Raw genomic sequence first — 24,141 nt, 5'->3', positions numbered from 1 at the left:
TTCCACAAGTTTGAACTCGATTATATAGGGTTGAGTATGCCTAAAAATTACAAGAAAATCGTATTTGGATAGGTAGATTATTGGTCTATAATTTTCCTCAAAGAACTAATCCGTTTCGAGTTACGGATTCGAATATTCAAAAATCGGAAGAAAATAGTTCAGTAATCAAAAAAATGAAAAACTCATCAGATTCTAGAAAGCAGGCTAATGGCGAGTGGACAACGGATACATGTTACGCAATTGGACAAAGAACGCGTCTGAATTAGCTGAGGACATGTGTCACCCTGTGTTGCTGGAGTAATGCGTCAAACTGTCTGTGGAGATGCGTCACCCAGATCTACCCGACTCAATTCGAGGTCCTAAAATTTTCGATCTGCGATCCAACCGTAGACTCGTGCATCGGTTGAGATACTGTTTGTCCATTTCGCATGGAACACATGTCGTAACCACATAATCTAGAGGTAAAAATTGTGTTCATTGGGGCTTTGCCCATGCATGTGGGCCCTAATCGTTGTCATGCGTCTTCGTGTTTTGAGACATGTGTAGGCATGTGGGCTCCCATTTTTTGCCCGTTCGATACTCACTTATTTATTTTCTATCTCAATTTTGATACTAACCTTGTTTTAATGTGAACTAGGACTTTCTAGAGAAAATTTGAAATTTTTGGACATCTCCATGACTAGAAATCAAGCTCGGGAAGGCACAAGTAGTTCTACAAGGTTTCGTGGATGCTGATTTTAGTGGAGATGTAGACTCTAGCAAGAGCACATCTGGATATATCTACACTATTGCTCTTTCATCTACTGAGGCTGAGTACATGGCAATAGCTGAAGCTGGAAAGATGATGTAGATGAAAGACTAGATATAAGAATTAGGCACATATTGACCCACCAAGCAGACTCGTATACATACCCCCTTGCCTTATCTAAGAGCTAGTGTACAATCACACTGCTCGGAGTCACAGAGAAAAAGAAGTGCGCGTAATATCATGGTGTACACGTATATACTAATAATAATGGGGAAGTATACTGATGCACATGACATACAATATGCATGAGGTCTCATAGTTTTAAATCATAGTACATACTTATGATGCAAATCATACCTCCATCCATTTTCATGGCACGTTCCTATGAGACATGCATGTATATATTGATATATCTCCATGGTTAATATACATGGTTTCTCAACGTCTCAGAGGCATAGTGGGAACATGCTAACATAAGATATGTGGCATGACATATGAAGATTCATGCGTCATATAGCATTCCTATCGTAACATAGTTCATATCATATCATAACTCATGTCATAACATAAATTGTCACATAACATAACACACATCATATAGCATACAAGTCATCCAAACAAGCCCGTGGTTTAGGGGTATATATAATCTAGGTTGGGTTGGATATAGGGATTTTTTTGGACCAACCCAAAAGTTCGGGTTGCTTGGATTGGTAACCCAACCCAACTTGAAAATTTTCACAATTCAACCCTCTATTCAAATTGGGTTCGGGTTGGGTTGCCGGGTTGTTAAAAAAAGTTTTATTTATCCATAATTTATAATTATTCGATACAAATCTTATATAAAAGATATTAAAAGTTCACAAACAAATCTATAATAATTCAAAAAAATAAATTCATTATCAACCATAACATAATTCAACATTATCATAAAATCAAAGACAACTAAATAACAACATTTATTTATAATCGGTTACTTCTATCAGTAATAGAATAATAGAGCATGATTTTAAAAAACAATAAAAATGATTAGTTTAAAAAAATTAAACCTAACGAAAAGTTAAAAAAATAAAAATATATATAAATTATAATATGATGATCTTAGAAATAACCAACAAATTAGAATTTAGAATTATATTTCTCAATTTCCTAAGAAATTTTTCAAATCTATTGAAACTAATTTTCTAATATGGTTAAAACACTTAAAATAATTAAGAATTTTTTTTTTTTTTGTACTCGTACTAAAAGTTGATCCAGGTACAGTAAATACTATAATGGTCAAAATATTTGAACAATTTTTTATAAGACTCGATATTTAAATTTATTTACTTTCCACCAAGTTTGATAACAAAAAATGATAGCTGGAAAGTAAAAATTATAAGATGGCTTTCCAACGGACGAAAATATAGAAATTCTCAATTTCAAAAAATTCATTTAGAAATTTATAAAATAAAAGAAATAAAAGAAATATGCTTTAAAATTACTCGATGTAAATCATATTCAATAATCTATTATTAACTATATTCTTAAAATTAAAACAAAATCTTATAGACGGTTGTTTGTTAGTTATAGGATTTTTTAAAATAGTATTAAATGGTGGAATTTTTTATACTTAAAAAAGAAATTAAATAAAATAATAAAATAATTTAAAAGAAATTAAAAATAATAATGTAATAAAATAATTATAAAAAAAAAAACATGGGATAAAGAAATTCTAGTAACTCAAATTATCACTCTATGAGTCTATACTAAACTTCTTAATGTATTTGATAATTTTTTTCTCGGTTCGGATCAAACTGAGGTTTTTGTTTTATGAACTCGAAATCGAACCGAGTCAATTTTGATTCAAAAAATTAACTCAATCCAATCCGAAATGTTAATCAAACTCAACCCAACCCAACCACTATAATTCGGATTGTGTTGGTCCAGGTTGTCGGGTTTTTAAGTTGAATGTACACTCCTACTTTGGATGACCAACATTAGAATCACTCACTTGGTTGACTTAAGTGGAATGACTTGAAGTTAAGTTGAAGTTACTAAGCTCCTTAATGCTAACTTAAAACTGTTCCTTAAATCTAATTTCACCCTAGAAGTCTTGCAATCATAATTTACTAAATTATAGGGAAATTGACTTATCTAATTTACATAAAATAATAATATATACTTAGCTTCAAATAATTTGAATGGTCTAAATAATAGACCTTAAATGCTTCGAAAAGTATCAAAAAAGGGTCCTAAAAAGTAAAAAAAAAAATGGTACAAAAGGGTCTAAACATATTAAACTCTAGCTAGATCAACAGAGAAACCAAACTAAAGCCGTCAAAACATGGATTCTTCAACTGGATCTAAATGGTCTAAGTGGGATGAAATTAAATAATTGTTGTGCGCAATAACCCCTCTCTTACAGTGGAAAAATGCCGAAAACAAAGAATATTGAACCTTAATAAAAGCATAAGCATAAGTATGCTCATGCTCCTTTAAATCCAAATTCTTCTTATACCATCCCTCGAACCAGCAATATTTAGGGTTTTGAGGTAGGGAAGGATTAAGATAAGTTGTATTTATCTCATCTTCAATTCGTTGAGGATATTATATTCTTCTGCTTAAACAAAGGGGAATCGTTCTTCTTTCTGAATCACATTTAAGCGTCGTTTGAAATAAGATGTGATGTCAGATCAATGGTAAAGAACAGTGAAAGACTGTTGATTTCCATTCCTTCATTAAATAGCCAAAGAGAATGGAGAATGCACAACACTTTACAAGATCGATTCCTTCCAAGTAAACATCTTCTCTAGTGCACAATCACTTCATTTAAAAAAGAGTTGCAGCAGCAGAGAACAGAAAGCTCACTCAGATACTAACTTCACGGCATTCCTGAAACACTGGTTAGACATCCGGTACCGATCACTTGAGTGATCGACGATTATACTCGAGGAGTAAACAAAGACAGCAAGAATGTGAACGACCTCTACTTGTGCAAGATACTCTTCTTTGGAAGCTTTGATTTCTTTTGAGTGTGGTTCTGTCATCAAATTAGTTTATCAAAAAAACTGAAACGTCGAACTTAAAAATAAGCAAGAAGTAACAGTGCATACGAACACCGAACGTTATTTACCTTGTGTCTTTCCAGGGCATCATAGTCTGTCCTCTCCTTCCAATTGCTCTTTCTTAATTTTATCGGCCTATTTCCGACATACTTGCCTGCAATCAAGAAGGGTCTAAGCACATAAGAATAGTTTCAGAGATTTTGTAGAGAACACAAGGAATTAAAGAATGTCAAACTACCAACCATTACCACACATCCTAGAAGACACATAAGCTTGAGGATTAGACCATAAGATTCTTGACCACGCTAGTTCATACAGATGGGTCTAGTTCATAGGAAAGATTATCCTTTCATTGGAGTCTATCTAAAGATTATCCTTTAATTTGTTTAGTTCTTTTAGAAAGTAATTCGGTATCGTACATTTTAGAAATACTTTAAAATCTTGACCTGAATGCAGAAAAACACTTGTTTTTTCAAAACCTACATTATAATTCTTACAACTTTCTTCAAAATGTTTATGAGAGAGAGAAGTAAAACAAAAAAGAATTGTAACTTTTGAGCATTAGTCATTTTCATTATTTCAGTAAAAAAATTTGTTTCTCGTAAAAAGAAAAAGTTAAATGACAACCTCATTAAACTCGTTATCCTATAGCGTTCCACCAACGAGGAAGGTTTTATTATATTACACAGTACATGTCATGAGAATTGAACAGGAAGCACAAGTCCAACAGAGAGATGAAAGAACTGCAGAACCCATATAAAACTAAAATCAGCATATTACCATTCATTTCCTTGAGTGCTGCAGCAAGGTCCGTAGGATTGGAGAAGCTAACAAACCCATAACCCTTGGTCTTACCAGTTCGCTTATCTCTAACAACCTAAACAAAAATTATATGCATATAGATCAATTGGTAAGTAGAAAATAAACCATAAATGGAGTATCAAAATATTTTAGGTCAATCCGCAAAGTTATGAAATAGTATATTTTTCAAGATACAAAGTTGAGATTGTTTCTTATAAAAGTGCATCAATTGGTCCAAACCACTTCCAAAAAATTATGCCATAGAAATCCTTATAAACAATTGGGCAATGTCCTTGAAGTTAACAATGGTTCAAAAACTACAGATGTTGGTGAGAATTAACTTACGAGTTCAACCATAAAATATGCATGAGCAACAATAACACAAATAAAATAAATCTTCCATGACAAGACCCAATACCAGATGAAATGGTTGTAAAGCCTATGTTTAATGGCATGACTATACAATAACCACAAAGGAGGGAAATCACAGGGCCGATCACTTTAACAGCGAATCTTCAAGAATCGTGAGTGAATACCAAAAGAAAAATATCTCCAATCATTACTAGAAGTCAAGAGCTCACACAGTCTTCAAGTCCCTCTGTTGAAAATTTTGTGGATAGTTTCGTGCACAAAATTTTAAGGGACTTTCCTCATACCCCCACACAAGCAGTAAGAGAGTGAAAATACCAAGGAAAAGAATAACCACTTTTAAAAGCTCGAGAGCTAACCTGTCTCTGGCAAGTTTAAATGACCCAACCATGTTACAACTCAAGCTAGTCTATGAACTTGGTAAATTCTAAGGGATACAAGCTCCATAAAGAGGTTCCAGCTGCATAACTCCCAATCAGATGATCGCATCTTTCTTAAAGAAAATTCTTAACCTCATAAATAATTTTTAAGAAACATAAAAACAGGTTTTAGTACTATTTTATTTCTGGAGATATTATACTTTTTTCATTTGTCTTCCAGATGATTCTAGTTTTGTCTGTCAGCTTTGCATAAAAAATATATTTTATCAGTCATTAGTTTTGCTTTAATTTATAAAAATCATTTAACAGAAACTTGATTCGACTTTTGTTCCTAAATCTGGTGAGTGTCTGTCTACTAGGTATGTTTTTGGGGTTACACAAAGCAGGTTAGCAAACTCCAAATGATCAACAAAAAGAATTAACAGAAATGACTAAATTAGTTTATTATGCATAGTTTCAGGGATAAAGTTGATAGCTTAATGACCAAAACAGAATATTTACAAGTTTAGAAGCCAAACAAAATAATATAAAAGCTTTTTCGCCAAAATAGAACTTAAACCTTAAAAAATATAAAAAAAATATATTACAATTCAAGGAACAGAATCCTGTGGACATATCAGAAGCCTCAAATGCAATCAGAATCACATGTAAATGTACAAACAAGACGTACCTATAGATGCATTGCGACCTTTAAACAGACCAAATACTTTCAAGGAAACTAACCATCATGCAGAATGCCAAGAACAAAAATTGAAAATAAAAATGAATTAGGTAGAATATTGGACTCAATAAACTTACTCTAGCCATGTTAAATGAAGGAAATCGTGAGAATGCTTTAGAGAGAACATCATCATTCACTTCATTGCCAAGATCTCCACAAAATAGACGGTAATCATCTGCAACAACAGGAAATTTTCCTCAGTAATAGATACTTCCAGCTAAGATGAAAGCCATAGATACAAATTTAAAAAGTTAGAGAGAGTACAGCATAGGAACATTACATGCACTAATTCAATTTCTACTCTATAGTAGTCATTATTTCTACAAAGCCAACAGGAAAAGGAAATCCATCAAAATCGGTGGAAAAATATAAGAATCAAGAGTACGGCAGATCAGTAACTATTTAAGAAACATGAAATATGTCACCAATAAAATGACTAACACGGCAACATGATAAAAAACTAGGACATGATATATTGGGGTTATGATAGTTTTTTTTTTTTCTTTGTAATTATGTGCATACACGCAAGCCTATGACCACTAATATTTCAAAATTCTTAATAATATAAAAGTAAATATAATATCTAAGAGTCAACATCAAAACAAAATTAAATTCATCAAAACAGTGATAGACAACCAATAATATTCATTATCCAATAAGGGTGTATTTTCTTCTCCTTTTTTTAATAAGAAACAAAAAAATATATTGATTGGGAGGAAGTAGTATTAGGTAGATGAATTATCCCTACTAGGCCAAAGGGTCACAAAAAAGGACTCCCAATCAGCTGAAATATGCACAAGATCATAATTACAAAAAGACTCTGAAAGAGAACACAGATGGATGCAAAGAGTTTGATGGAGTCACAAAGCTTGTAAAGGTTAGTCGTCTTCTCTACAAAGCCCTTCTAGTTCCTCTCACGCCACAGTTTCCACAAAGTCCGAACCATAAAATACGACCTTTATCCCTGAAAGGAGTTCCAAAAATAAGCAAAAATAGACCCCATCATTTCTTTCAGGACACACCAGCTCCCCAAAAAGTTCAATAATCTAACCCGTAAGGAGTTTGCCCAAGAGCAAAGGAAGAAAAGACGATGCCGATTTTCTTCCTTTGATCTGCACATCATGCACCAATTTGGGGGCATGGATTATTCAGTCGTCTTCTTTGTAGACATCCCTTGTGTTTAAATTCCCTCGGACAAAGACCCATATGAAGGCTTTCACTTCCTCTTAGGGACTTTAGCCACCCAAATCACCTTTGATGGATTAATATTGACAGGGCCTGATGAGTGCTTAGCTCAAAAGTTAAGGAATTAACCGAAAATCAACCATCTCTTTTGAGGGTCCAAGAGAGAGGATCTTCTACATGAGAAGGACATTGTATATAAACGAGGCTGTAGAGCTTGATCCACTCAAGAATTTCATCAACGGTCAAATTCCTAAAAGGAACAATCCAACCATAATTGTTGGCAATTACCTGCTTCCAAGGACCTTTGCTTGGCTCATGGCTATTCAGCTTTGGAATCTATTCCTCCATAGTAATTGTTGGCAATTACATCCTTCCATAGGGCATTATTTTCTTCCATGAATTTCCACCCCCATCTCGGAAGTAGGTTGATGTTTTTCCAAGTTACTAGAATGTTTTCATATTCTTTTAAATCCTTCCTATGGCATTAAAAAATAGAGAGATGATGACTGGGAAACTAGAAAGTAAAGCATTTGCGAGGATAAGTCCACCCCCCCCCCCCCCCCCCCCCCCCGCCCGCCCCCTAGAGCATGGAAGATCGCCTCACTTGCATATGTCGAGACTATTTTCTCCTCCACTGGAGCAAAAAACAGTTGATTTTTTCCCCCCTAATAATCGGGGTCTCCCACACTGAGCCAAAAACGATTGAGTTTCAATAAGGTTTATGGAATAAACTTGAAAATAGGATCAAACAAGTGGAATTGCTCTCTTATTTTTGACATATTAAATTTAGGTATTTTTGCTCTCTTATTTTTGACATATTAAATTTAGGTATTTTTTTTAAGTGGGCACCTTCATTTTCTAGTGGGTATTGGGCTTTCAAATACAACAAATGTTGTACTTTGTTATACTTGCTTTTTCGAACTAAATCAAGAAATTAAAATATTGAATAATTGGTGATGTGAATCCAACCTTCGATCCATTACTTGTACCTGAAGGAGCTATTACAATGAACAAGGCAAAAAAAAAATCAAAAGGCTTCTACATTGTATCTTCAAAAACTAACTAATGCACAAGGAGAGAACGAATGTTGAACCCTGATTTCTTCATAACGTTATTTCGACAAGTCAAAAAGTGAATGAAGTAAAGATGGCATGCAAAAGTAGTGTAGTTTGGAAGATGGCACGATGGACAAAAAAAACTACGTAGAACCTGTGAAGAGATGCCTTTCCAAATTGCACCTCCTGAGAGTTTATGATGTTAAAACTTGTCAAACGTTCTCATCAAGTCAAGTGGATCCTACCATAGATATTGAAGACAATTTAAAACATTTCTACATTTTTTTGTTCCACATTTAGACTTCTCAATTGTTGTGCAATTGAGCTTCATTTCCTAGGTTTTATCTTCTCCAATTATCATTTATTTGTCTTTGAAGGACTTGATTCTTGGGAACTTGAACGGCCATTTGGGCGTATTTAAGGGCATGTAATACTTTGTATTTGGAAGACTTTTTTGCAACCAAACAAAGAAACTTGGGTTTCTCAAACCCATCTTGGTGCTGATTTTTTCAAATCTTGCTCTGTGTTTGAAGTTTAATCAATTCTTTGGATTAGCTTTAATCAATCTAATTATAGGGTGAGTCGTCTAGGAGTAACCATCCTAGATTCTATGTTAAATCCAAGAGTTCTTCTAACTAAGCTCTTGGTTGGAATCTATTTGATAAGGTAGCCTTATTTGTCAATATTTGCAAGGATCCTAGAAGGACCTCTAGTTTTGTAAATCCAACATCTATAGCACTTATCAATTAGACTTTTTTCAATTGTCAGGTGTGTTCAAGCATGTCCATGTATGATAGATGTCCGATACTCTGCAAAAAATTGGAGTGTTTATACTTCCTAGGTATGAACATAAGCCTTGCTACCTTTGCAATTCGATGTCCCTCCCATCACCAATTATCTTAGAGGTGAATTCTTCAAACCTTGGTTTCAGCCTCTTTATTCTTTTCCATTGGCTCCTTAGGCTTCTTGGAAAACCATATATCTCCCTTATTTCCATTATAACAGCAAAAACCTTATTTCTCCAGGCTCATTACCTCCTAAAGAAATATTCAAAGTCATTTAGCTAAAAAGATCTTTTGTTTTATTGTATTTAATTTTGTTATACTTTTTTCCAGAGAGGAACAAGAAACTATTTTATTGATTCATAAAATTACATAAAGGAAAACCCAACCACTCGTGGTGCATTACAGAAATTATCTAAAGTCCAAAGCCAAGTATCCAGTCCTTGCTTGAAATTTGCCATGGTTACTATGTAATACGCGTAGTAACTAAAAGAAACATCCATCGGTTCAAGCTGATATCAGAGGCCCATAACAATTAAAATTATTCCTAGAGATCACAGCAAGCCCAATGATTGCAAATACGTGAAATTAAAGAACGTAAGTAATGCATACTTTCAGGCCACTCAGCAAGTGTTGGATCCTCCCAAGATTGCCCGGCAGCCTTGCGAGGAATAGCTTTCTTTTTTGTTTCTGCTTTATGCTCGATCTCACTACTTGCAAGCGCAGCTTTAACACTCTCGAGAGCTTCCGGTGTTATCGTTTGGGCATCCCTTTGAAACAATTGTTGAGCCTGTTCATAGTAGGTAAAACAGGGGGGAAAATGCTACAAGCATGCTAAAGCCATAAATTGAACCAAAAAATATTCCCTTATCCATCAGAAACGTCAAGCTCCATAATAATTTTCCCTAAACCATAGCAAAAATAGAACAAAACCAGAACTCCGCAGTAAAAATTAAAATCGTATGCATGTTATGCGACCTGCTGGTATTGAGGGAGAGTATAGGCAGCGGGAGCAGGAGCCGGATAAACAGATGTGACGGGGAGCGGAACTGCTGGAGGACCTGGAGCAGCGACATAGGGAGAGGGATACTGGGGGCCTGCCGGTGCCGGAGCAGACTGCTGGAGATGGAAAGGTAAAGGAAAGTAGGAACCGTTTGAATACGTAAATTGGGAACCTGATGAGGAAGAAGGTGCTGAAGGAGCCGAAGAAGGTGCTGAAGGAGCCGAGGAAGGTCCCGCCATGGCCAAGAGCAGTAAGAACTTGAAATGGCTTCAAAATTAGGTCTTGAAAATGCTCCGATTGTCACAAGCTTGGCCTGGTAGCGCACTGTTCCAGCTTCACGTTATATTCTAAAGTCTCGTAATTAATTATTTTATTTACGATTTAATATTATCTATTATATCAAAAATTCAAGTAAATTAATGTAATCTTAAATAATATGTGATTCACATAAGAACATCAATAACTTAAAGGGTCTGTACTATGTGAATAAAGTCGGGTGTCATGTCCTAATAATATTATTGAAACGGGTTGTTTTTTTGTTATTACAAATGATTTGCTTTTTTTATAAATTCGTTAGTTGAAAATGTTAATATTTCACATGATGATCATATCTGACTCGATTTCAATTTCAAGTGAGTTATGAGCTCCTTGCGTATGAAAGCTTATCATTTGATTTGCATGGGTGAATATGATTTGTAACTGATTCAATGTCTTATCATTTTCGGGATTTGACAAAATAGGAAACTGATTTCGAAACTTGCACAATAGGTCTCCCACTCTCTCAATACCAGGGGCCAAGTGGATTTAGTTCATGATTGGATCATAAATAAATTATTTATTAGAGAATTAGTAGTACTTTATACAAATTATTTAAATTAAGAATAATTAATTAAATAGTTTAATTAATTAATTTTTTATAATTGGAGATTATAATTTATGGGTGAGATTCAATTTAGTTAAAAGATAAAAAATTAAATATTCAAATTAATAAATAAAATATTTAAATCTAAAGGTTTAAATTAATATTTAATATATTAAATATACATAAAAATAAAATTATATTTATTGCATTTGTTACATTAAATATTAAAATAATTAATATATATTAAATATATTAAAGCATGACCTTTGTGTTTTCATTGGGCGAACAAAGCGTTCAATAACGACCCTACTTTTCAATAACCTAAAGTCGCTACCGTATGTATGACATAACTTATTTATGTAGAAACATTTGTTTAATACGACTTCATAAGACGATACCATAAACTTATACGTTTAAGAAAATGTCTTAAAATAATACAAAATAAATATTAAAATAAATCAAGGTAAATATAAAAATAGTAATGTTCGATATTATATGCAACTACCTTATGCAAGTTTTATGGTCTTTGATGTGATGTCGTCGTCGTCATCAACCGTGGGTGCCTTGTCTTTACCTAAAATAAAAAAAGTAACACATGTTTCGAGTATTTTAAAAAATACTGAGTAACTGACTCCACGATTGGAGTAAGGGAATGCAAACACATGCAATCATAATTAGGGACCTATCATTGAAAACCATAGTCTCTTAGGTGACCTCCAGTTCGAACAAATTGGATGTGTAGTACTTCCCTACACATGACCCACATGTGTAGGCCCAGCAAACAGGCTCGCACACCTCATAGGCCTACATGGTCGAGCTAGTTGGCTGTAGTCGGATGTTTGGAGGTACAACGATCGTCGTGTATCATGCAAAACATGATAATCGTCGTCGTCATCATCATCATAGTGTATGTGTTCGTACTCATCATAAAAGGAGAAGTATCCCGATGTAAATGAATATACAATATGCATGAGATCCATATACTTTTCATTTTAATTGTTCATTCGACACAACTCACACATTCTTCACATATTACCCTAGGTAGCTTGCATGCATAAACTTTCATAAATTCATCATTCATAACATTACTTAGGGATTGTCCATAAAAAAAAACTCTTTATTATCATTCATGTCATATCATAGTGCAACATAACATTTCATACATTGAATATTATCTTAGCATAAAGTATCATCATACCATATCATATTATTATAGATCTCATGTCATAGATAATAGGTCTTAATTATATTTTAACTTTTTTCTCATCTTGTGGGCCTGCCGGAGTGGTTATCGAGCATGACTAGAAATCATGTGGGCTTTGCTCGTGCAGGTTCAAATCCTGCCGCTCATGTTTTTGAGTTGTTCACAAGAGTTGCTCAATGGGCTTAGGTGAACCATTATGGGCTTTTGAATCACTATATTTGGATCAAACGATAGTGTTCGACTTAACTATATTTTTTAGTTGTTCACAAGAGTTGCTCAATGGACTCGGGTGAACCATTATGGACTTTTGAATCACTATATTTGGATCAAACGATAGTGTTCCGACTCAACTATAGATCATTCTACTGTACATTTATGTTGAACTTTTATGCCTGATATGACAAATGTGTATTAATTGGTATAATCATTAGAAGCAAGTTGATTCTTTAGATCAAATGATTTATGCCTGATCATTCTACTTTTATGCCTGATATTGAATCGGTTACAAAAAACGTTCTCCCTCATGCAAATCAAAGAATAAGCCATCACATGAGCTCATAACTCATTTAAGATTAAGATTGAGTCGCATATGATGATCCTGTAAAATATTAATATTTTCAATTAACAGATTTATGAGGAGAGTTCAAATATCTAGTGGTCCAGTTTTGTACAAACTCATTGTGTATGATACTCTCACTCACATGTCTCCACATGAACGGTTTGGATCTAATCATTTGTAATAATTACAAAGTGGGCCGTATCAATAGTATTACTAATTTAATGCCCCGTTAGGTTATATATAATAATAATATTAAAATAAAAATAATAAAATAAGGAAAAAAAATAAAATAATAACTGACCACCTCTCAATCCCTCCACCTCTCCCCTAAAATACATCTCTAAAATACTTCTTTCATCCTGTATCAATAATTCCGTGCTGTAAAACATTTTATGGGAAGAAGAAATAAAAGATTTTCGGGGAGAAAGGCAGATAACTAGAGATGGTTAGACAGATAAGGGAAGAGATATGTCATCTGAAAATGTTAGTAGTCAGATTTACCTTTTCCGATTTCTTTTATAAAATGATTCTACTGCAATTATTTAGATATGAGTTAAGATCGTAGCAATGACAAGAGATAGAAATACAAAGAAAGAGAGGAAGATTGGAAAAATCGATCAAATAAAAAAAAAAATCCCTAAGATTTGGAAACATAATCAAAAGAGGGGAAAAAAACTGAAAGAAATACAGAGGTTTTCGAATCAAAGAGAAAAAAAAAAATAGAAATACAGGGAAAGAGAGGAAGATTTGGAATGTAACAACCGCTCGTCGACAACACGACTCACAGGAGGTACCGTCGACACCGATAACAAACTCCGACAATCAATCATAAATTTAGAAACATTTCTATAAACATCAACTCAAACCTTTAAAACGAGTACTATTTAAAACATTAAACAACAAGGTAAGTTTTAAATAGTGAGAAGCATAACTACATAAACAGACTCAGACATGGATTTTCAATGGTCCCTTGCGCTGGTCTCGTTCTCGGTTGGCATGCATCATCTAAATCTGGAAAGAAAAGTTATCATAATTTTGATGAGTAATTAAATTACCCAGTAAATAGCTAACTTACCTTTCATGTCCTGGTGTTTTTAAGTTTAATTTGCCAATGACTCTTAGTTTCTCTGACGATGGTCTGTTCATTAATGAGTATATCAGCTAACTCCAGCTAGCTTAGGTTACTGACTCTCTATATGCTTATCCATAATTTTTAGGCTCGTATGTAAGACTTGCTCTCGGTTAAATACGGCCCGTCTACTAATTTTTCTGGCAGCCTGTTTAACTTACATACCAACGGTCATGAGTACTCATTCTCTCTGACTTAGCACTCAACGCGTTGGTCAGGAACTCTACGGGAATTAGTAGACTACAATACTCATATAAATAAGTCATGGCTCAACAACCAATAAACATATCCCAGAGTCATAACCTTTCCATAACATACTCACATCCAATGCATGCTTTAATACATTTATAATGTTCGCCACATAAAACATTCTAGTAATCATTTATAACATGCTTACATCACAAGCAAGCAGTCACAATATACAAATAGACATTACATATCATCAAAGCTCATATTAACATGTTAAGCTCTTAATCATGTAAACAACATACTCACACGTTGTAAAACAAGTTAAGAACTAGTTTAAAGGACGATATGCTACTCATTTGGTTTCGAATCCCTTTTTCCCTTGGTTGTACGTTTAATAGGGTATTTCAACCTAATTTCTTTCAATTAGACGTATATTTCACACTTTTCAAGATACGTATATACCAATTTTGATAGGATAGGTCAAAAGGAGTCGAACGAAACAAACCGGGAATCAAAATAGCATCACACACGCCCTCATGTGCCTGCACACGCTCGGTGTGCTTTTCTCACGCGCCTGATCTGTGCATAGTCGCGCTCTCACTCGCGGGCTCCCACGCACCCTGTGTGTACTGCACGCGTCTCTCTTTCTTCCTTGCATTTTCTGAAATTTTGGCAATTTTTCTATTAATACCGATCATGTCCCAAAGCCATATTCCACCTCTACAGCCCATATTTCGTCCCGACTTCTTCTACAACTTTATAAATCACCTTATTATGATTCTAACAAGCTCTATTTCATAACTTATTACGCAATATAGATCAAAATATCGAGATTTAAAAGTTCAGACAAATGGGCTTTTCGTTACCTTTGGGATAAAGGCTTAAATCAACTTGAATCCATGAACTCCTCTTTATTCAAAATTATCCTTAGATTTGCATGAGTGAGAGTGGCTCGAGTTCGCCGACTCAATAGGCCTCCAATTTCAGGGGTAAGACTAGGTGAATGGCTGGGGACATGGGGTACAAGATGGAATTCCCTCCTACACACTTTTAGGGATGGAAGAGAGGTAATTACTTTAAGTACTGACTCCAAGTCTTGAACAAGGGGCCCCACCCTCTCATTGGCTGAGAGGGATTCGGTTTACTGGTTGGACCACAAACCAATTGTTCATTAGAGGATTAGTGGGACATAAGAAACAAGAAGTAACTTCAGGGGTAAAACGGTAAATTGACCCAGCTCTAGTTACGAACAACCTGTGAAGGATCGACTTACTAATCATGGTTATATTAAATGGATAGAAATATATCTATAATGAGGGGAGTGCAACTACTAGGCTATAGTGGAGTGTCCTAGTAGTTAACGAATGTTGGTTAACAAGGTTAATGAGTTTAGCCGGTTAATCTTGGATCGTTGGAGCCCATGATCTATAGGTCCATTAGGTCCCCTTGCTAGCTCATATCGAACTAAACCATAGAATAGCGTGACGAGTGAGTTCGAAGTGTTCGAATTCAAATTAGGGAATATGTGCTACATATATACGATATATTTAACCACATTTTTGTTTTATTTACGAAAAGAGAGCACCGAAGATATTGATTAGGGATTGGCATTTGAATCAACGTTAAATATTAATTAAATAGTTTAATTAATCATTTAATATTACTCTAATTTGAAATTAATTATTCAAATTAATTGTTGAATTAAAATGAAGAAAGTCAAAAGGTTGACTTCATTTAATGGAAAAATCCATGTTTGAGGTCGTGGAATTTTGGTTTAACCAAACTTTCATGCTTGCCAAATAAACCCCAGAAATTTGGGTGGAATTTTGAGTATCAAAATTTGGGTAACTCAAACTTACATGCTTGACACATAATCCCAAACGTTTAGTAGAATTTTGAGTGTCAAAATTTGGTGATCTCAAATTTGCATGAACATGCAAATATGACTCTATAAATAGGGTGATCAAGGTACATGTAACTTCTCCCTTGGAAAAACCTTGAGAAAAACATTCACAAACTCTCTCTCCATATATACTAAATCTCTTCCAAGTTTAGTCACTCACCGGATTCCACAATCTCGTTCTAAGGCTGGAGAATAGTAGAGAAGACACTAGTGGTGGTTTGAAACTGGTTCGTGAGGAAAAAGAAATTTGAACTACAAAAGGTTAGTACTTAAACTCCATGAATTTTAATACTTATGAAGATGCTAGTTATTTACTATAATTGATGTTCTAAAAGTGCCTAAGATCCAAATTGCTTAAGCAGGTGTTATATTAACACCATCCGCTTGAAGGTCTTAAATCATCCGAAAAATAAAATATAAATTGTGATATAACAATATAGAATACATCCTAACAAATAGACAATAAATAGATTTAGAGTTACCTGTCTCAATCTTAAAACAAATCTCCAAATCTTCGTTGTTAAGGAATATCTAACGATACTGACTTTATACCGATCCAATTTTGTGTACATATCAGACTTCCACTGTTTTAGGTGTCAAAGAACTCCTGAAAGAATCAAGAATCCTCTCACCCATACTAAATACTGATTCAGAAGATACAGTCGACACTGGAACAGCCAAAACATCTTGGGCAATTTTCGATAAAACTCTATATTTAAACTCATTTGCTTTCCACCATGCCAAAACATCAAATTTATCATCAAGTTCTTCACTAGGGTCAGATAAATATCGATCCACATCATTCTTTAACTCGAGTGAATTTTACTCTTCTCTTCTTCGTTTGTATCTTGATAATACTAATATCAAACCACTCAAATTCTCTTAATCAATTGTGTCCATCTCCATATTCATGGACTTAGAAGTGAGTCTTGATGCAGATTGATGATGATCTTGAGCATTATCATAAAACTTGTAGTAATCGTACAAACAAATTAAATAATTCTTTATGCCATCCACCATCACTTTAGCCATAACATTTTCATAAATATTAAAAAAGCAAAATGATATGTAATCCAATTTGTAACGAGGATCGAGTACCACTGCTATGAATATCAACTTATTATTTCTTTCCACTGAGCCTTAATATTTGTCATACTTAACTTTCATATTTGTACTCATGTTACTTAAAACAGAGTTCACATTTGTACTCCACCGAATTAAAAGTTCTCGAATACCCCAAAGTTAATGAAAATAAGAATTAGAAGTCACATATAAAGAACCACTTATCTTCGTAGTGACATCATAGAAAACCTTCAAAAACTTTACAAACACTGCAACGTTTTTTCCAATCATCAATGGTGGTGGCACTATTCTTTTGTTTCCATGATCCTCTCTTTGAAGTAATCAGCATAATCTAATTCTTCTTCCTCTAATACTTTGAAAGCTTTTTCAAATTTCAAGGCATGATCAAGCATCAAATAAGTGGAATTCCATCGAGTCGCACATCCAAACAAACAAGTGCTTTACATTTAATTTTTCTTGTTCAAAACGATCTTTAAATTTTGTCAATCTCTTGGGAGATGATCTAACATACCTCACGACATTGCGAACATTAGAAATGGAGTCATGCATTTCTTTAAGCCCTTCATACACAATCAAATTAATTATGTGAGCATGACACCTCATGTGTAATATTTCTCCATCTAAGACAAGTGAATTCCAACTTCTAAGCCTTCTCATAATATATGAAATAGTTATATCATTGGAACTTGCATTATCAACTGTGATAGAGAAAACCTTATCGATTCTCCATTCCAATAAACAACTCTCAATAATCTTGCCAATAGTCTCTCCCTTGTGGTTAGCAACTTGACAAAAGTTGAGAATTCTTTTATGCAAATTCCATTGTGAATCAATAAAATGTGCAGTCATTACCATGTAATTAATGTTTTGCAACGAAGTCCATGTGTTAGTGGTAAGACAAACTCTCTTGGAATGACTGACTAAAAAATCTTTGGACTTCTTTTTTCTTCCAGATAGAGCTGAAATATATCTCTAGTAATGGTTATTCTTGACGGAGGGTCAAACTTACGACATGCAATACTACAAAACAATTTGAAACCTTCATTCTCTCCAAATTTAAATGACAATTCATCCATAATTATCATCTTGGCACATGCTACTCTACATCTTGTTTGACTAAATAATGAAGTAACCATATTACTACCATCCTTTCCGTCCATTGAACGTTGAAAACTTAGAGTGGTTTGTTCTTTATTCTCCACCTTATATGTGTACTTTCTACACTGATTTTTTAAGTGCTTCCATAACGTGCTAATTCCACAAGAATTAGTATCACAAGCATACTCCTTAGAACAATAGTTGCCCTTGCACCTCCTATTATTGTTCTCTAATCATGTAAAGTGATCCCACACGGTTGATTTACTGGGTTTTTTCTTCTTAAATTCAGATTGTGCAACCAATGGTGGTTTCGATGCATTATAATTACTAGAGCTACTCGCACATACAGTTGCACTATTGTTTTCCATCTATAAAAAGTAAAATAGAACTATTATGATTCAAACATTTAACCTAATATGAACAGTTATCAATAGAATGCATCAAAGTTAAAATATACGATCGGTCTTTGCAAGGGAATATAACAAAAAGAGAAAAAGTTTATCCGTTATAGCGTTCTAGGAGACTAAAGAGAGAAAGACAGTGCACGAAAAAGAAACAAGATAAAGAACGCGAGAAAATGCTATTGAGATCAAATTCCTTGTGAGAAACTAAATGTCGAGAGAGATTTGTATTTTGAGTGAAGGTTTGTATTTTGGCGTGGCTGTGAAAGAGAGAAAGAGAGAAAAAGGTTGTGCAGTGAGGTTGTGAGAGAAGAGGCTGAGAGAATTTTGTATGGCTGAGAGAGAAGGAGAGAGCGAATCAGAAAAGAGAATAACAAAACCGAGGTAGAGAGAGGTAGATTTCCTTAGCTTTACGTAGAACTTGAGCTGAGAGATAGAAATGACACAGAGAGGTAGAAATGGCTGAGAGCAGAGAGGTAGTGGAGAGAGCAGATGGATTTACGTAGAAATTTAAAATAACATGATTTTAAATAGCCATTTCCCTTGCAGAGAAGAGAGAGATTGAGAGGGTGCCTACTGCTTAGGAAGCAGAGCAGATAGAGGGAGGGAGAGGCTTGGGCATTTGTCAGAGACCAGACAAGATTGGAGATTGGGCTTTAACTTTGGGTCTTTGGGTTGGGTTGGGTCGGGTTGACCCAATCATTTTCTTTTGGTACCCGAACCCAACCCAAATAAGATCGGGTTAAAAAAAATGGATCCAACCCAAACTCAAAATCCAACACAACCCAACCCTTATATTTCGGGTTGGGTTGAGTCGGGTTGGGTTCTCGGGTGTTCGGGTTGGGTGTACACCCCTACTCTTCCTACTTCCACTGGGGCACATTCAGAGGTTGCAATAATCCAGCAGGTTTCTGTCTAGGTGCCTTAACTGGTTGACAAGTTAAACACCTACTCACATATTCAGCAACAAAACACCTACTCACATATTCAGCAACATCTTTCTTCATCCCAGGCCACCAAAAGCATGGTTTCAAGTCTTGATACATCTTTGTGGCACCTGGATGTACGGTATAGGGAGAATCATGTGCCTTAGATAAGATCTTCCTCTTGATCTCTACATCGTTTGGCACACAAGTTCGATTTCGCCACTTCAAACATCCATCGCCTGTCATAAAAAAATCCTTGACTCATTCAGTCTCAAGTTGCTTCACGACTTTTGCAAAATAAGGGTTCCTCTGCGGACCCTGAGTAATTTGTTGTTGCAACGTCGAGCAGATAGTCATAAGAGCTAGCTGAGCTGTCGCTTCCCTGACCAACACAACTATCTGAGCCCTTTCAAACTCCATCTAAATGTTGGGTTGTCTCGTCAACATTGCAGATGAGTGAGCTGTCTTACGACTCGTCATCAGCTACAACATTAGCTTTACCAGAGTGATGTAGGATCTCCATATCATAATCTTTCACTAACTCCAACCATCGACGCTGCCTCATATTAAGTTCTTTCTAGGTGAACAGATATTTGAGACTCTTATGATCTGTATGTACTTGTATCTTGTCACCATACAGATTATGTCTCCATATTTTCAGAGCAAACACCACAACAGCTAACTCTAAATCATGAGTTTGGTTGTTACGTTCATAATCCTTTAATTGTCGAGAGGTATAAGCAATAACTCTCCCGTTCTGCATAAGTACGCAACCCAACCCATTCTTTGAGGCATCACTATAAATTACTAGATTTCCAGTACCGTCGGGTACAGTAAGTACTAGGGCTAACGCCAATCTTTCCTTGAGTTCCTGAAAACTCCTTTCACAAGTTCGACTCCACTCAAATTTTTTTCCTTTACGAGTTAACTGAGTTAGTGGCGCTGCAATCTTTGCAGAGTCCTTCATAAATCGCCTGTAGTATCCTGCTAAACCAACTTCTCACCTCAGTAACTATAGTTACCCGAGCCCAACCTATAACTGCCTCCACCTTTGCTGGATCAACAGCTATACCATCCTTGGATACCACATGACCAAGGAATATTACCTTCTGAAGCCAAAACTCACATTTCGAGAATTTGACATATAGTATTTGTTCACGTAGAACCAACAAAACCTTCCTCAAATGTTCTGCATGTTCATCGTTTGTCTTGGAATAAACCAAGATATCATCAACGAACACAATGACAAAATAATCCAGAAAATCCTGGAATACCCGGTTCATCAGCTCCATAAACACTGCAAGGGCATTGGTCAAGCCAAAGGACATTACAACAAACTCATAATGTCCATACTGGGTACGAAAAGCCATCTTCGGTATGTCCTCTTCTTTGACTCTTATTTGGTGATAACCAGAACGAAGATCAATCTTCGAAAATATTGCTACCCCTTGGAGCTGGTCAAACAAGTCGTCAATTCGCGGCAAGGGATACTTATTTTTAATGGTCTCCTTATTTTTAATGGTCTCCTTATTCAGCTCCCTATAATCAATACAGAGACGGAGTGTACCGTCCTTCTTCTTCACAAACAACACCGGAGCTCCCCACCGTGACACACTAGGTTGTATGAATCCTTGGTTCAACAACTCCTGCAATTGCAGTTTCAACTCTTTCAATTCTGCGGGGTCCATCCTAACTTTAGAGATAGGTGTTGTCCCTGGTTCAAGTTCAATGACAAAGTTGACTTCCCACTCTAGTGGCAAGCCAGGCAACTCATGAGGGAAGACATCCAGGAACTCATTCACCACAGGTACAACTGTTACATCTGTAGCAGCTCGTCTCACTTCTACCATACTAGTCAGGAATGCCACAACACCGTGACTAATCAACTTCCTAGCCTTTAAAGCAATTATTGTCTTGGGAACACTTCCCGACTTCGTACCTTGAAACCGGAAGCTCTTGATACTGGAAGCTCTTTCCCATTGGTTGGTGAAATACTATCTCCTTCTTGTAACAATCGATATTGGCATGATGAGCAGATAACCAATTCATGCCCAAAATAATGTCGTAATCATACATATCTAGCACCATCAACAACACGTCTAATGGTTGGTCAGATACTTCTACTTTATCCAGTTTCACCTTTTCACGAGTCATCAATATGATTCCTGAAGGTGTAGAGACCATAACCTCATAACCTAAAGGTTCTACTCGAAGTCGGGCTTGACGAACAAGCGATAATGATATAAAAGAATGTGTAGAGCCAGAATCTAACACAGTATAAGCAAAGTAGCCATAAATGGGTAAAGTACCTGTCACCACCGTGATGGTATCCTCCGCTGCCTTGCTCGTCGTGGCAAAGGCTTTACTGCGAGCCTGAGGCGGTCCCCCAGCACTCAACTGACCTCCTCCTCCTCCTGGAGCGGGTCTCTCGGGGCGTGCAACATTAGGATTCTTTGCATTATAGCACATTCTAGCGAGATGCCCAGTCTTACCACAGTTATAACATGTCTTGTCTGCAACATTACAAGATCCCGCATGAGTTAACCCGCACTTACTGCAAACTGCCTTCCCATCACCTGAGGAAGGCCGACGATCTACTCGTAGCGGTACTGCCTGTTGTTGCAAACTCGAGGATATTTGGGTAAATTTTCATTTACCGCTTGGCAGTACTTGACTGCTGGAACCCTGATTATTCCTCGAGGTAGTAGCATCTAATTTCACAGCAGCATTATAAGCAGTAACGAAATCTTGAGAAGCATAGGCAGACACGGATCCCTGTATATCTTGCCTTAAACTCTGGATAAAAAGATCCGTCTTCTCTTCCTCAGTAGCAACCATAAGAGGAACAAATCTAGATAATCGAGTGAATTCTGTCTCATACTCCTCTATTGACATATTACCCTGTTCCTATTGCATAAATGCCTTTCGGTTTCGCAATCTCGCTAGAGCAGGATAGTATTTCTCACAAAATTCATGTTTGAACGCCGCCCAGGAGTTTGGGGCTCCACCAGCCTTCATCTTCGGCTTCTTTGATTTCCACCAAAAATGGGCTGGTCCCTCCAACAAATACGTAGCACACAACACCTTATGATTCTCTGTGTAGTAGTAGAATGTAAACTTTGTTTCAATACATTCTAACCACCATTCAGCCGCCTCAGAATCAGTCCCCTTTCCTCCAAAAGTTGGCGGGGTAAGTTTCATAAAATCTCATATGTACTCACTTTCCTCCGTCATACATCGTCGCCCATAAGTTACTACCTGCGGCGGTGGTTCCTCTATCACCACTGCTGTACCAGGTAGCTTTGTCAAACTTGTTGGAGGTATTACTATCTGAACATCTACTCCTAGTGCTTCAAACACTAGAGTCGCCTGGCTAGATACAAGTGTTGTCGGAGCCGCCTGGCTTCCAAGACCAGCAAGGCTGCCTGTACCGATTGATCCACTCGGCTCTCAATCAATGATTGCAATGCCTCCAATGTAATCACAATAATTGACTGATCTCTAGTTGCTGACAGAGCAGGCTCCGGAACCGCCTCTGCTGGAGCAGTTCCTTCTACAGGCTGCTCCTCATTCCCCTAGACCACATTCGACGTACCAGGGTCTAAACTCTTAAATACTACCATATCTGTCACACACATAATTAAGTGGTCATAATCAATTCTTTTAAACTTTTCATACTATTCTTTCATACAACTTAGTCATGCATCACTTACTTGACCGAGGCGAGATACCGCTGAGCTGGACTAAAGGAATCCATACTGTCTATTCTAGACTATCTACAGAACCTATAACCTAGGCTCTGTACCAACTTGTAACAACCGCTCATCGACAACGCGATTTACAGGAGTTACCATTGACACTGATAACAAACTCTGACAATCAATCATAAATTTAGTAACATTTCCAAAACATTTCTATAAACATCAAGTGAAACATTACAAACCAGTACTATTTAAAACATTAAACAACCAACGTAAGTTTTAAACAGTGAAAAGCATAACTATATAAATAGACCCAGACATGGATTCTCGATGGTCCCTAGCCCGCTGGTCTCGTCCTCGATTGGTGTGCATCATCTAAATCTAGAAAAAAAAAGTTATAATAATTTTGATGAGTAATTAAAGTACCGAGTAAGTAGCTAATTTATCTTTCATGAGTTATAACTAATATTTCCCGGTGTTTTTAAGTTTTATTTGCCAATGACTCTTAGTTTCTCTTATGAGGGTCATATGTTCATTAATGAGGCATCCCAGATACATATCGTTATTATTATTATTATTTAGATTATTACATGTAAATAACAAAGGAAATAGAAAATAGAGATTTGGAAATAACAAAGCCAATAGAAAATAGAAATACAGAGAGGAAGATTTGGAAAAAACTGTCAAAATTAGTGCAACTTATTGTTAGATGGAATTAGTGAAGTTGTTAAGGTATTCATTTTTATTAGAAGTCAACCTAGATGTGTATTTCAGGCGAGTCTTTGTAGGAGTTATTTATAGAATTTATTTATGTTTAAATAGAAGCGTTACTCTTGCTAAAACACAAGTCACAGTAAACAGTTCATTATTTCAGTTGTCCCTGTATCATCTTCTGTGAGTAATAATAATTTCATATTTATTCACACCTTTGAGCGTGAGATATTGTGACAGTTGTTATCAGAGCCAAGTTGATACAGTTGATATTATTACTCAACGAG

At 35.7% G+C, this 24,141-nt stretch overlaps 1 protein-coding gene, 1 long non-coding RNA gene and 1 pseudogene across 2 annotated transcripts; all 3 read right to left on the bottom strand.

Moving 5' to 3' along the window:
- Window positions 1-3,424: 3,424 nt before the first annotated feature.
- Window positions 3,425-10,398, bottom strand: LOC111805166 (uncharacterized). Its single transcript, XM_023690090.2, has 6 exons — window positions 10,064-10,398; window positions 9,698-9,875; window positions 6,141-6,238; window positions 4,573-4,669; window positions 3,861-3,946; window positions 3,425-3,767 (listed from the first exon to the last, which is right to left on the bottom strand). Exons 1-6 carry the CDS (start codon window positions 10,325-10,327, stop codon window positions 3,714-3,716), a joined length of 777 nt encoding a protein of 258 aa, XP_023545858.2. The 5' UTR covers window positions 10,328-10,398; the 3' UTR covers window positions 3,425-3,713.
- On the bottom strand, window positions 6,712-7,796 carry LOC147790117 (uncharacterized). The gene is made up of 2 exons (XR_015422959.1): window positions 7,115-7,796; window positions 6,712-7,027 (listed from the first exon to the last, which is right to left on the bottom strand). It is a non-coding gene; the product is annotated as an uncharacterized LOC147790117 (long non-coding RNA).
- A 6,903-nt stretch (window positions 10,399-17,301) lies between the features above and the next one.
- On the bottom strand, window positions 17,302-17,872 carry LOC147790116 (zinc finger BED domain-containing protein RICESLEEPER 2-like; annotated as a pseudogene).
- Window positions 17,873-24,141: the final 6,269 nt, after the last annotated feature.

The sequence above is a fragment of the Cucurbita pepo genome, chromosome 11 (assembly GCF_057944985.1).
Source record: "Cucurbita pepo subsp. pepo isolate OVF chromosome 11, ASM5794498v1, whole genome shotgun sequence".
NCBI lineage: Eukaryota > Viridiplantae > Streptophyta > Magnoliopsida > Cucurbitales > Cucurbitaceae > Cucurbita > Cucurbita pepo.
This window is presented reverse-complemented; position numbering and strand designations above follow the sequence as displayed.